This window comes from Bubalus bubalis, chromosome 11 (genome assembly GCF_019923935.1).
Source record: "Bubalus bubalis isolate 160015118507 breed Murrah chromosome 11, NDDB_SH_1, whole genome shotgun sequence".
Lineage (NCBI taxonomy): Eukaryota > Metazoa > Chordata > Mammalia > Artiodactyla > Bovidae > Bubalus > Bubalus bubalis.
The window spans coordinates 43,908,840-43,924,211 of NC_059167.1; the positions used below are offsets into that span (position 1 = coordinate 43,908,840).

The 15,372-nt window shown below is 37.9% G+C and overlaps 1 protein-coding gene across 2 annotated transcripts in view; it reads left to right on the forward strand.

Annotated features, from left to right (window-relative positions):
• The window catches only part of AP4E1 (adaptor related protein complex 4 subunit epsilon 1), a 67,261-nt gene extending 52,827 nt beyond the window's left edge, over positions 1-14,434 (forward strand). Inside the window, exons 17-21 of one of the 2 annotated variants that reach the window (XM_006077779.3) lie at positions 4,359-4,617; positions 6,977-7,534; positions 8,572-8,762; positions 12,623-12,780; positions 13,673-14,434. In XM_006077779.3, coding sequence (XP_006077841.3) covers positions 4,359-4,617; positions 6,977-7,534; positions 8,572-8,762; positions 12,623-12,780; positions 13,673-13,833 — 1,327 coding nt within the window. In that variant the 3' untranslated portion in view covers positions 13,834-14,434. Of the gene's footprint in view, positions 1-4,358; positions 4,618-6,976; positions 7,535-8,571; positions 8,763-12,622; positions 12,781-13,672 lie in introns of those variants that run through there. The other variant, XM_025295582.2, reaches the window with a different exon arrangement.
• Positions 14,435-15,372: the final 938 nt, after the last annotated feature.

The window sequence follows — 15,372 nt, forward strand, 5'->3', positions numbered from 1 at the left end:
TGCTGCTCTCATATACTTCCTATTTAGACTTTCTATATGTAATGCATGATAGTGAAAATTTTTGTGGCTCAGATCATGAACTCCTTATTGCCAAATTCAGACTTAAATTGAAGAAAGTAGGGAAAACCACTAGACCATTCAGGTATGACCTAAATCAAATCCCTTATGATTATACAGTGGAAGTGAGAAATAGATTTAAGGGACTCGATCTGATAGATAGAGTACCTGATGAACTATGGAATGAGGTTCGTGACATTGTACAAGAGGCAGGGATCAAGATCATCCCCATGGAAAAGAAATGCAAAAAAGCAAAATGGCTGTCTGAGGAGACCTTACAAATAGCTGTGAAGAGAAGAGAAGCGAAAAGCAAAGGAGAAAAGGAAAGATATAAGCATCTGAATGCAGAGTTCCAAAGAATAGCAAGGAGAGATAAGAAAGCCTTCCTCAGTGATCAATGCAAAGAAATAGAGGAAAGCAACAGAATGGGAAAGACTAGAGATCTCTTCAAGAAAATTAGAGATACCAAGGGAACGTTTCATACAAAGATGGGCTCGATAAAGGACAGAAATGGTATGGACCTAACAGAAGCAGAAGATATTAAGAAGAGGTGGCAAGAATACACAGAAGACTGTACAAAAAAGAGCTTCACGACCAAGATAATCACGATGGTGTGATCACTCACCTAGAGCCAGACATCCTGGAATGTGAAGTCAAGTGGGCCTTAGGAAGCATCACTACAAACAAAGCTAGTGGAGGTGATGGAATTCCAGTTGAGCTATTTCAAATCCTAAAAAATGATGCTGTGAAAGTGTTGCACTCAATATGCCAGCAAATTTGGAAAACTCAGCAGTGGCCACAGGACTGGAAAAGGTCAGTTTTCATTCCACTCCCAAAGAATGACAATGCCAAAGAATGCCCAAACTACCACACAATTGCACTCATCTCACATGCTAGTAAAGTAATGCTCAAAATTCTGCAAGCCAGGCTTCAGCAATATGTGAACTGTGAACTTCCAGATGTTCAAGCTGGTTTTAGAAAAGGCAGAGGAACCAGAGATCAAATTGCCAACATCCGCTGGATCATAGAAAAAGCAAGAGAGTTCCAGAAAAACATCTATTTCTGCTTTATTGACTATCCCAAAGCCTTTGACTGTGTGGATCACAGTAAACTGTGGAAAATTCTGAAAGAGATGGGAATAGCAGACCACCTGACCTGCCTCTTGAGAAGCCTGTATGCAGGTCAGGAGGCAACAGTTAGAACTGGACATGGAACAGCAGACTGGTTCCAAATAGGAAAAGGAGTATGTCAAGGCTGTATATTGTCACCCTGCTTATTTAGCTTATATGCAGAGTACATCATGAGAAATGCTGGGCTGGAAGAAGCACAAGCTGGAATCAAGATTGCCGGGAGAAATATCAATAATCTTTGATATGCAGATGACACCACCCTTATGGCAGAAAGTGAAGAGGAACTAAAAAGCCTCTTGATGAAAATGAAAGAGGAGAGTGAAAAAGTTGGCTTAAAGCTCAACATTCAGAAAACGAAGATCATGGCATCACTTCATGGGAAATAGATGGGGAAACAGTGGAAACAATGTCAGACTTTATTTTTTTGGGCTCCAAAATCACTGCAGATGGTGATTGCAGCCATGAAATTAAAAGACACTTACTCCTTGGAAGGAAAGTTATGACCAACCTAGATAGCATATTCAAAAGCAGAGACATTACTTTGCCAACAAAGGTCCATCTATTCAAGGTTATGGTTTTTCCAGTAGTCACGTATGGATATAAGAGTTGGACTGTGAAGAAAGCTGAGCGCCGAAGAATTGATGCTTTTGGACTGTGGTGTTGGAGAAGACTCCTGAGAGTCCCTTGGCCTGCAAGGAGATCCAACCAGTCCATTCTAAAGGAGACCAGTCCTGGGTGTTCTTTGGAAGGAATGATGCTAAAGCTGAGATTTGTGAAGAGTTGACTCATTGGAAAAGACTCTGATGCTGGGAGGGATTGGGGGCAGGAGGAGAAGGGGAGGACGGAGGATGAGATGGCTGGATGGCATCACTGACTCGATGGACATGAGTTTGAGTGAACTCCGGGAGTTGGTGATGGACAGGGAGGCCTGGCGTGCTGCAATTCATGGGGTCACAAAGAGTTGGACATGACTGAGTGACTGAACTGAACTGATAGGTGTGTGTGCCTGTTACAGAGGATGAGATAGTTGGATGGCATCACTGACCCAATGGACATGAGTTTGATCAGACTCCGGGAGATAGTGAAGCACAGGAAAGCCTGGCATGCTGCAGTTCATGGGGTCACAAAGATTTGGACACGACTTGGCAACTGAACAACAATAATGCAGGCTCCATTTTCCTTCCCTTTCTCATTTTTGCCCATTATTGTGGGTTGTTGCCAACAACAGTGTCTGCCAACTCGCTTGGAAGCTTTGGAGCTAGAATGGCCCATCAGAGCTGTCCTGAGTTGGGCTGAAATGGGTGGCCAGGACTCTATATGTCTGCTCATTAATTATTGGATGTGGGTGGCCTGGGAAAAGGGCATTTTCTGCAACTGATGTGACTCTGCAACTGATTCAAATCCCTAAGGGTTCTACACTCCCAGCAGCTGCACCAGTGACTCCTTCATTGAAGGGGGATCTGGATGGAACATCCCAGGATCTACTACGCTTACTTTTCTTTTTTTTTATTAAATTAATATTTGAATCATTTGGAGAGCTTCTCTCTCTTTTTTTTAAACTACCCCTTAATAATTAAAGGATATGTTTTGGTAAACAAGGTTAAAAAACACACTGTCATTCTCCTGGGGGATTCATGAATCCCTTGTTGCTGTTGCGCATCCTAGAGATGCTAGGGTCATTTTAGTGGCTCCCATGATGACTTTTTTATCTGCTCACACAAGATCAACCAGTTTTCTTCTGCAACGTTTGATAGATAAATAACAGGATTTTGTTTTTTAACTTTTAAGAAAACTCTTTGGTATCTGAAAGAGAGAAATGAAGATATTTATAAAGGAACATTCAACATTTGTTGAATGGACTGATTTCCTGTAGGGCGTTCTTTATTAGTGTTAGACTTTCTTTTAGACAATTGGTACTTAATAGCATTAATTCTTCACTCAGTATGAAGTATAATGATCTTTTTTTGTTCCTGGAGTACTACAGAAAATCAAACTGACTGTGATTCCAACAAATCATTAAGTAGAATGAAGTAGAATAACAATCAGTACAGATATTTCTGAAATCTTATTTTAGAGTCATTTCATGATCTGCCTATCTTGTATTGTAGCACAAATTTTAAAAATGCAGTTTTAGATCATGGCAGAGATACTTACATGAGTTGGTGCCAAGGACACATGGTTCTTAAATGAAAACAATAGAGGCAGTCTTTGGTTGTTTGAGCCTACACTTATGATTTGCAGCTGTAGCTTTTGGGACAACAGTAGATGAGTCTTAATCCTAATCACTGCTTTATTCTTCTTCACCTCAGGTATTAACTCCTAACTTTCATGCTTTTTCCAAAAGTATCATTAATACTTTTTTCTTTTATAGATCAAACCTCATTCATTTTTATTAATGTACATTATAATAGTTAACGGGGCTTTTCTGGTGGTTCAGTGGTAAGGAATCTGCCTGCCAGTGCAGGAATGTGGGTTCAATCTGTGGGTCAGGAAGAACCCTGGAGAAGGAAATGGCAACCACTCCATTGTTCTTACCTGAGAAATCCCTTGGACAGAGGAGCTGGGTGGGCTACAGTCCCCTGGGTCTCAAAAGAGTTGGACACGACTTAGTGACTAAACAACAGCAATAATAGGTGAAAATGTAGATTGTGTTCACATTAATAAAGTCTTTTGGATTAAAGGTAAATTTACACATATGAGTAGATTTGAATGAATTTTTTTTTTGCTTTCCACAGGATTTTATGTAGTAAATTTATAGAGTGTTAATTCCTTCGTTAAGTGATTATAGCCATGAAACTATGTCATTTCTGATCTTTAACCCATCAGAAGTAAGGATAATTTTGAAAAGTCATACATTGAAAGGAACTGATTTATAGTATTTCTGTTTTTGGACATCTTATTCAAACAATTAAATGAAAATTAAATGATCTGAAATTTTAAACTAAGCCTTGAGTTCTGTTGCATTAAATATTTTGGCTGGAGGGTTGGTGAAGGTTGGCTTTAACTAAAATAAAAACTGCAGATCTCAATTTTATTTCTGGCATATAGAATATAATCTGAAAGCTATTTCTAAAAGATGACAACAAAGATGTGTTTTTAAAAAAATGCCTCATGAAGGTAACTGTTTAGCAGTTATTTAAACTGACTTGATTTCATTATAAATCTCCTTAGGACAAATGGCTTGAAGCTGGAAGGTATAAAGAAATTGTGGGGGAAAGAGGGCTATCTTCCCAAGAAAGAAAGCAAAACTGGTGATGAAACAGAAGCTCCACCAGTTTCTCAGGAGAGTATAATGGTGGAGAATGGAGATCAAACTGTAACAAAAAAGGATCCATCTCAAGTCCTTACCCAATCTAAAGAGGAGAAGGAAAAGCGGCTGCTGGCATCATCATTGTTTGTTGGGCTAGGATCAGAAAATACAATCAATTTGGTAAGTAGTCAGTTATATTCCTCTGAGAATCTTATGTCTCCTGTTTTGAACAAAAAAACTGGCTCTACAAAAGCTCATGACTGTTAATCTATACACATTGTGGGAATGGCTCCCGCAGCTCCAAAGCCATCAGTGACATACCTTTTATATTCCTGAAGGAGAAAATCTTACTGGCTCAGTTTCAGTCAGGTGTTCTCTTTACTCAGTGCAAGGGTCAGAGTCCAGATTAAGTTGCAAATATGACCATGTGTATTATCACCCCCTTGGGTGGAAAGGACAGGCCTCAGTGGAAAGTGGACTTGATGGAAATTAAAAATAGTAATAGTTAACAATATTGATGTGTCTGTGGAAAAAGTACTTCTTAAAATGGTTATTTTTAATAGTGAAAAATAGGAATCGATTTAGATGTCTTAAGAGAATGGGTACATAAATTATATTAGCACTGAATATGACTTTGTCATTAAAAATGATAAATACTGCATTGTAAAATTTAAAAATACTTACGTATATCAAGCAAAAAAACCCCAGAATATTAATTTTTTATATTGCTTGTAACTGTTAAGATAAACGTGTATTGAGATTGAAAGGAATTATACAAAAGTAATAATTATATTCAGAAATTTTGATTATGATTTGCAAAAATTTTTATGCTGATATATTATTCTCTTAGTAAAAGAATAAACTGTGGAGTGAAGGACAGGTGCTATTTTTGAGTGTCTGCGTATTCCATATGTAATTTTCCATTTGGTGGGCAAATGATCCCACCTAGTGCAAAATTATGATTAGAGCTATATTTTCTTCAGTTTTATATCACAGTTTTTTTCATCCTTCACCTCCCTTGGTGGAATTTTCCCTCCATCTCTGTCAACACTAGTCAAGTCTCTAGGCTACATTCTTTGCCTGTATCTCTTTCTTTTCCAGAGCTTATTTTTGTCAGACTTGATAATCAGAAAAAGTGAATTGAATTCATCCTAAAAGTATTAGTAGGTAATTAATGTATCTTAATGTTGTCTCAGCATGTGTAGTTCAGCAGCAGAGTGACTGATCTTGAGTCCGTGGGCTGTTCCAGCAGGCTGTGGTGGTTTCCATTGAATGATCTGTCACTAATAGGGCAAGTTCTCAGTGGTCAGAGAGCATCAGGGTCAGGGTGCTCCAAGGCTTACGAAGCCCTGATTGGTCAGCCTTTTTCCTGGTGTTGAAGGATTTCTACCTTCTCAACAAAGTACATAGCTTTCAGAGTATTTCTCAGGAGAACATTCAGGGTGATAAATTAATTAGACTTTTCTTTTTTTTCGGTGGGCTCGAAATAAGAAATGTAAGTAGGATGTTTCTCTATTTAAGTTAGGTTAAATCCTTTCTGCATTACCCCTCACACTTTTCTTTTTTCTTCAGCTGTCACTAGATTAGTTGGAAAAAGTGTAAAAAGAGTGTATTTCCTTGTTTCGGGGGGTTCTGAATTATGTGAGGAACTGTGTTATAACTCAGATGGCATCTTGCAGAAAGGAGGGGAAGCAAATAATTACGTAAAATTAGCATGTATTGTTTTTTAATAATACATGTAATAATGTTGTTCAGTTGCTCAGTTGTGTCTGACTCTTTGCAACCCCATGGACCATAGCATTCTAGGCCTCTCTGTCCCTCACCATCTCCCAAAGTTTGCCCAAATTTATGTGCATTGCATTGGTGATGCCATCCAGTCATCTCTTTGTGAGGCAAGAGGGCGCTTGAGCCATCAATCTTGCATGAATTCGCAGCCATTTCCTTGGGAGGCTTAGCTCAAGAATAGCAAATTTGCTGTTCCCATCCCCTGAGTCTGTAACATACTTCACTAGTCACTTTTAGAATTCTTTCCTTCTGTGAGTTCTAGTTAGCCAGTGCTAGTTGATTATTAAGGTAAAGTCAGTTTTTCTTCCCTGTTTATTGACTCACAGGCCATAAAAATAGGACTATTATAGATTACTGAACCAAAGTTTGAGCCATCCCTATGTTTAAGGGTATTTTAGCTTCTACAGGACAACTCTGGAAACAAAAAATTGCTAACTTTCTCACTGTTTTTAATTTGTGCAATTCTGTACGCTAGCATTCTGAAGTCTAACAAGATTTAGAATTGTTCATTGTTGACTTTTTCACCTTATTTCTTTTTCTGGTTTTACGTGTTTTTAATGAGAAGTAGATTTAGCTTAATAGTAGATTTAGCTTATGTAGCTGTCAGAATTTTAGGGCTTAACATTTTATTCATCTCTAATAGGTAGAACCTTAGCTAGTTACTACATTGTTCATTTGAAATGATTAAAAAAAAGTTTGACTCATGATGTAGTAGAATGGTTTCTTTTTATATTATTATGTTTTATCTTTGCAGCTCGGAAAAGCGGATACCATTTCTCACAAGTTTAGAAGGAAATCAAAAATCAAAGAAACCAAAAGTGAGGAAACAACCACTGATCAAAATATAATCCCTTCTTCCTTTAGTTCTTCATCAAATGTGACTTATGAAGAAGATTATTGTTTGGATAATTTGCAGGATAGAGGAGATAAAGAATTAAAGAAATTTTCTCTCAGTTCAGAACTTTTGGATTCTGAGTCACTGACAGAACTGCCCTTGGTTGAGAAAATCTCAAATTGCAGGCTGTCTATACCCTCTTTGTTTGCTGATAACAACATGGAAGTTTTTCATCCTCCTCAAGCCACTCCAGCCTCAGTTGCCAGTGAAATCTCTTTAGCTTCTTCTTTGTTGGAAGAAACTACTGAACACATACATTCAGATCTTATGGAGGTCTGTAATAATGAAGCCATATCTGTGTCTTCTTACAAAATTTGGAAAGATGATTGTTTGCTGGTGGTCTGGTCAGTTTTTAATAAGAGTGGTTTGGAAGTGAAAAGTGCTAACTTAGAAATTGCTCCTGCAGAAAATTTCAAGGTAAGACAATGAATGGTTTATTTTTTCTGCCTTAAATGGACAGTGCTTCCTTAGTGTTTCTACTGTTGATGCTTCTGATGGCTTATAAATTTCTCCCACATCCTTGTTTCTTCTTTAGCAAAAACAGTGAAAGGTGTGACAGATTTTTAAAATTATTTTAAGTGGGACAAATCATTCAAAGGAGACAAGGGAACATAATAAAGATTGTATTAGAGAAGACTGAGAAAACTGGTCCAATTTCTTCTCTGAGCTAGAATGCATTGAGTGGGATATTACCTGGGCCTGACCTGGCAGAAATTCCTAATGCAGATGTGTGCATTGTGCTGCCATGCTGTGTTAAGTCGCTTCAGTTGTGTCTGACTCTTTGCGACCCTATGGACTGTTGCCTGCCCTGCTCCCCTGTCCATGGGATTCTCCAGGCAAGAATACTGTAGTGGGTTGCCGTGCCCTCCTCCAGGGCATCTTCCTGACCTAGAGATCAAACCCATGTCTCCTGCGGCTCCTTCATTGTAGGTGGATTCTTTACTGCTAAGCCACCAGAGAAGCCCATAGATATGCATTAGAATCACCTAATTCTAAAAACCTAAAAACACAAACCAAAACCCAATTCAGTTGTCTGAGCTTTACCACCAGAACTTGATTTGAGTAAGGGTGGAGAATGAGAGGGAAAGATAGACCTGCTTTTTTTGTTTTTCTTTAAATTCTCCTAGCTTTAAAAACCTGCTACTAGTTAGTATTGAGAGCCACAGGACTGTTGTGTTTTTTTTTTTTTTTTTTTGGTTGTTGTTAAACCACACAGACATTTTCATTGTAATGCTGTTTGTTGCATAATTCTGACCTATGTGTTGTTATTTCTTAATTATCTATGCTAGTGAATTTTTCTCAAGTGAAGTTGTCAGTTATCCTAGTGTTGTGGCTTGTTATTGATATCTCACTATAGTATGCTTTTGTACCAATTCAGTTAAATAGAATATTGGTATTCATGTGATAGTCTGTATTGATACCTTCTTCAGTACTTACTTTACTTTTATTTACAGATCACTGAGCATCCTGGATGCTGTTTGCCCATAATAGAAGCAGAAAGCACCAAAAATTTTCAATATAGTGTGCAGATGGAAAAACCATTTACAGAAGGAAATCTGTCTGGTTTTATAACTTATCAAGTGATGGATACTCACTCTGTTCAGCTTGAATTTTCAGTAAACTTATCACTGTTAGATTTCATTAGGTAAATATTTTTTGGAATATTAATTCAAGTTGTTCATTCATTCAGCAAGTATTTACTAGGCTCTTCTCTGGACAGAGCACTGTACTAGGTGCTAGGGAGTATAACACCGCAAAGGGAGGAGAAGGTTCATTCTAGGGAGAGACATTGAACAGTCATACAGATGCATGTATAACTGTGAATTGTGCTATGAACAGGAAGTAAATGGTGTGATGGATGATTATAGTGTGGGGGACCCTGTATAGGTTGGGGTTGGCTAACCTATGGAAAACTTCTGAGAGAAACTAATGTTAATGTTTCAGTTCAGTTCAGTCGCTCAGTCATGTCCATCTCTTTGCGACCACGTAGACTGCTGCATACCAGGCCTCCCTGTCCATCACCAACTCCCGGAGTTTACTCAAACTCATGTCCATTGAATCGGTGATGCCATCCAACCATCTCATCCTCTGTTATCCCTTTACTCGCCTTCAGTTTTTCCCAGCATCATGGTCTTTTCAAATGAGTTAGTTCTTTGCATCAGATGGCCAAAGTATTGGAGTTTCAGTTTCATCAGTCCTTCCAATGAACACTTAGGAGTGATCTCCTTTAGGATGGACTGGTTGGATCTCCTTGCAGTCCAAAAGACTCTCAAGAGTCTTCTCCAACACCTCAGTTCAAAAGCATCAATTCTTCGGCGCTCAGCTTTCTTTATAGTCCCAACTCTCACATCCATACATGACCACTGGAAAAATCATAGCTTTGACTAGATGGACCTTTGTCGGCAAAGTAATGTCTCTGCTTTTTAATACGCTGTCTAGGTTGGTCATAACTTTCCTTCCAAGGAGTATGTGTCTTTTAATTTCATGGCTGCAGTCACCATCTGCAGTGATTTTGGAGCCCAAAAAATTAAAGTCAGCCACTGTTTCCACTGTTTGCCCATCTGTTTGCCATGAAGTGATGGGACCAGATGCCATGATGTTAGTCTTCTGAGTGTTGAGCTTTAAGCCAACTTTTTCACTCTCCTCTTACTTTTATCAAGAGGCTCTTTAGTTCTTTTTCACTTTCTGCCATAAGGGTGGTGTCATCTGCATATCTGAGGTGATTGATATTTCTCCCGGCAATCTTGATTCCAGCTTGTGCTTGTTCCAGCCCAGCATTTCTCATGATGTACTCTGCATATAAGGTAAATAAGCAGGGTGACAATATACAGCCTTGACGTACTCCTTTCCCAATTTGGAACCAGTCTGTTGTTCCATGTTCAGTTCTAACTGTTGCTTCCTGACCTGCATACAGATTTCTCAAGAGGCAGGTCAGGTGGTCTGGTTCCCATCTGTTTCAGAATTTTCCGCAGTTTATTGTGATCCACACAGTCAAAGGCTTTGGCATAGTTAATAAAGCAGAATTAGATGTTTTTCTGGAACTCTCTTGCTTTTTCAGTGATCCAGCAGATGTTGGCAATTTGATTTCTGGTTCCTCTGCCTTTTCTAAAACCAGCTTGAACATCTGGAAGTTCACGGTTCATGTATTGCTGAAGTCTGGCTTGGAGAATTTTGAGCATTACTTTACTAACATGTGAGATAAGTGCAATTGTGTGATATTTTAAGCATTCTTTGACATTGCCTTTCTTTGGGATTGGAATGGAAACTGACCTTTTCCAGTCCTGTGGCCCCTACTGAGTTTTCCAAATTTGCTGGCATATTGAGTGCAGCACTTTCACAGCATCATCTTTTAGGATTTGAAATAGCTCCACTGGAATTCCATCACCTCCAGTAGCTTTGTTCGTAGTGAATCTTCCTAAGGCCCACTTGACTTCACATTCCAGGATGTCTGGCTCTAGGTGAGTGATCACACCATTGTGATTATCTTGGTCATGAAGCTCTTTTTTTCCACAGTTCTTCTGTGTATTCTTGCCACCTCTTCTTAATATGTTCAGTTTCTGTTTAGGTGCATGCCATTTCTGTCCTTTATTGTGCCCATCTTTGCATGAAATGTTCCCTTGGTATCTCTAATCATCTTGAAGAGATCTCTAGTCTTTCCCATTCTGTTGTTTTCCTCTATTTCTTTGCATTGATCACTGAGGAAGGCTTTCTTATCTCTCCTTGCTATTCTTTGGAACTCTGCATTCAGATGCTTATATCTTTCCTTTTCTCCTTTGCTTTTCGCTTCTCTTCTCTTCACAGCTATTTGTAAGGCCTCCTCAGACAGCCACTTTGCTTTTTTGCATTTCTTTTTCTTGGGGATGGTCTTGATCCCTGTCTCCTGTACAGTGTCACAAACCTCCATCCATCGTTCATCAGGCACTCTGTCTATCAGATCTAGTCCCTTAAATCTATTTCTCACTTCCACTGTATAATCATAAGGGATTTGATTTAGGTCATACCTGAATGGTCTAGTGGTTTTCCCCACTTTCTTCAATTTAAGTCTGAATTTGGCAATAAGGAGTTCGTGATCTGAGCCACAGTCAGCTCCCGGTCTTGTTTTTGCTGACTGTATAGAGCTTCTTCGTCTTTGGCTGCAAAGAGTATGATCAGTCTGATTTCGGTGTTGGCCATCTGGTGATGTCCATGTGTAGAGTCTTCTCTTGTGTTGTTGGAAGAGGTATTTGCTATGACCAGTAAAGTTATTAAGCTTTTATTAGACATACAGTATTTAGTTATTGTACTAGCATTGTGCAGTGCTACCCGCATAATTGAAAACAATCTTTTAACCCTTCTGCTCTCATTTAGTATTATGAATATATTGTACTGTGTTAAAACATTTTTTAAAATGAAGCATGCCTGAAGCAAGAATGTAGAATACCAATGAATATCTGTAAAAAAAATTTTTTAACCTTCCATATCCATCTATAATTTTTGCCCATTCTTCAAAGTCTTCTAGTAAGAACATGTTTATCAGTCTGTCAAAGAGTATGTATTTATGCCTGCTGTGCTGAAAAGATAAAATCCAGCCTTCAAAAAACTTACATTCTGTGACTATGAAGGTTATGTCCCATGGTGAACATTAGTAACTTGAAGAAGCACAGCATATGTGCCACAAACAATTCTGTTCTTATGAGTAAAATCCTCTGTATCTTAAAAAATTTTTTTCTTATTATAAAATCAGTACTTATTATAAGAATTTAAATGTTATAGAAAAATGTAAGTAGAATATAAAAATTTCCCATTCCCCCGGAGATTTCCCAGTGTTAACTATTTGATCTTTAGCTGCTTGAACCATTTAAAAACTGTATTTATTAAAATTCTTTCTTGGTCCATTTTGCTTAAGGTGCTGGATCTTTGTATTCGTACTTCTGTATATGACTCTGATAGAGTATCTCGTCCCCAAATCTAAAGTATGTGTGCTCAGTTGCTTCAGTCATGTTTGACTCTTTGTGACCTCATGGTCTGAAGCATGCCAGACTCCTCTTTCCATGGAATTCTCCAGGCCAGACTACTGGAGTGGGTTGCCGTGCTCTTCTCCAGGGGATCTTCCCGACCCAGGAATTGAACCCATATCTCTGGCATCTCTGGCATTGCAGGCAGGTTCTTTACCCACTGAGCCACCTGGGAATCCCCAGTCTAAAGTATACATGAAAGAAAAGTTTTATATTTGAATGATTCATGAAATTATTTGGTGAAATTTTACTGTAATGACTAATGTGCAGAAAAAGAACTGGGTGATTTATTGAAAAGACAGTTGTTCTGTAATAACATCTGTTTTCAGCATTGTCTTCAAGTTAGAGGATGGTCAGCATTCTGGTCATGTCTGGTTTAAAAAACATAGATTTCATAGGATTTAGATTTGTAATGATTTTTTTTTTTATTCCCATGAATCAGTTGAAATGTATTTGTTTAGAATCATTTCATTCTTATGGACATAAATCTAATTTTCACAATTATTTTCAGGCCATTAAAAGTCTCGACTGAAGACTTTGGTAAACTCTGGTTATCCTTTGCAAATGATGTGAAACAAAATGTAAAGATGTCAGAATCTCAAGCTGCTCTGCGTTCTACCTTAAAGGCCCTGCAACAGGAACTAAGACTTCATGTTGTTGACATTATAGGTTTGTAGAGTTTTTGAGAAGGCAGTCTTGTGTTTATGGGGCCTTTCTTACAATCAGAAGGCAAACTCTTAAAAATATCTAATTTCTTAGGGATGTATATGCTGTTATGAGCATTTTTTTTTTATGAACATCTTTTTGATAAGTGTGTTGTGCAGACTTTATTAAAGAATTTTTTTCTGTGGTAAAGTATATGTAGCATAATTTTACCATTTTGATCATAAAGTGTATTGGTGAGTGGCATTAAATATATTTCATTTTGTTGTGCGGCCATTGCCACTGTCATTTTCAGAACCTTTTCCTCTTTCTTAACTGAAACTGTACCCATTAAGCACTAACTTTCCATTGCCTCTCCTCTGCAGCCCTTGGCAGCCACCATCCTATTTTCTGTCTCTGAATTTGACTACTCTAGGTACCTCATCTAAGTAGACTCATACAGTATTCGTCCTTTTGTGACTGGCTTATTTCACTTTAATGTCTTCAAGGTTCATCCATGTTATGTGTCAAAATTTCCTTGCTTGTAAGCCTAAATACAGTCACATTTTATGAGTACACCATATTTTATTTGTCAGTTAATCTTTTGATGGGCATTTGGTTTGCTTCCACCTTTTGGCTGTTCTGAATAATGCTGCTTTGAACATGGATATACAAATAATCTGTGTTTGAGTCCCTGCTTTCAGTTCTTTTAGTTATATACCCCAAAGTAGAATTTTGATAATTGCTGTTTTAACGGGTATGAGTAGTGTGTCATTTTAGTTTTGATTTGCATTTCCTTAATGATCAGTGATGTTGAGTATCTTTTCACATGCTTATTGGATATTTGTATATCTTCTTTGTAGAACTGTCTGTTGAAGTCTTTTTGTATTAAAGAATTTCTGATTTTGTTTTGTTGTAGGTAATGAAGGGCTGTTGGCCTGTCAACTGCTCCCATCCATCCCCTGCTTGCTGCATTTCCGAGTTCATGGTGACACGTTAGCCCTGTGGTTCAGATCCTCCTGTTCTACTCTTCCTGACTATTTACTTTATCAGTGTCAAAAAGTGATGGAGGGATCCTAGCAAAAGCTCTGCTTATATTTTACTCCATCAGAATAAATGGTTTACATAGATAAACTTATTTACCAAAGTAAAAAGAATTAATGGTACTTCTAATGAAAATGGGGATTATTACAGGTTATGGTTTTATGTGTTTTCTTTATGGTTCATGGTCAAGAAAGATCCCCAAGAAACTGTACCCCTAACCTTTTACTCAGGATTGTACAGTAGGTTTGGGTCCTAAAAAAGTGGCCTAAGCTAATGTTATAAACTGCTAAAGATTTATATATATCACTTAGTGTAGAGGGTCTGAAAATAATTTATTTTGTTATAAATAATTTTATAGCAGATTTACTCTAGTGTTAAAGCTGATTTACAGTAAAGCCAGGTCTCAGTTTTCTGCGTTAATGGAGGGGAGACATGGACTTAATAATCCTAAATCAAATTCATATTTGGCTTTGGAATGCAGTATATGCTTTTTGGTCAGCAAGTCATTACTTTCAATAATGTTTGCTTAGATCAGTACTGAGCTAAGTTGGCACAGCACACACTAATACTTCAGGAGACCCATAAGCACGTTGGATTTTGGGGGGATCCAATCTATGGTAGATGGACTTCCCTCACAGCTCAGTCAGTAAAGAATCTACCTGCAATGCAGGACACCTGGGTTCAATTCCTGGGTTGGGAAGATCCCCTGGAGAAGGAAATGGCAATCGACTCCAGTATTCTTGCCTGGAAAATCCCATGGACAGAGGAGCCTGGTGGGCTACAGTCCATGGGCTCGCAAAGAGTCAGACACGACTTAGCGACTAAACCACCACAATCTATGGTAGAGTTTTTATTATAACTTGATACACATAATTGCAAACAATTTGGCTACAAAATTTGTTTTCCACTTGCATTAATTTTTAAAATTCAAAATGAATTACTGTATTCCTGTTTTAAAAACTCAGAGCCATTTACATAATATTATCATTTAGAAACAAAACCTGTTAAGAGCACACAGTACTAAAGTAAACAGGTATAAAAGGACTTTTCAGTTAACGGCAAATATCGTAGTTACCACTTAGATTTTTTTGGCACATTAAAATATGTGAATAGAGTACAAATGGCAAAACCATCTTTCCTGGCCTTTGAATCCACTAGTACTCAATGGATGCAACGAGAAGGGTGATAGTCTAAGTTTACCATACAGAATCTTCAGTAAAATATATGATTTTCATGTTACAGTTGTGCCTATATGACCTCTGTGAGAACTATTATCAGTAAAAGAGGTTAAGCCTAATATGAATGATAGACCAGAATCTTATGATTATACATTTATGTTAAAAACAGAGTATTTTATAAAACCTTATGGTGCTGTGGAAAATATTTATTATTTCACTTTTTCTGATACTTCATGGTAGAAACTATTCAGGTAATATAGTTTTAAGTCATTGTAGTTAATACTCTGGTTAATTGGTACTGTTTATCACCCGGGTGTGGAATTGTGGTTTTAGGTTGTCTCATTAGTCATAACTTATAGGGAATTCCCCAAAGCTGATAGGCTTCACTAGTTATTGT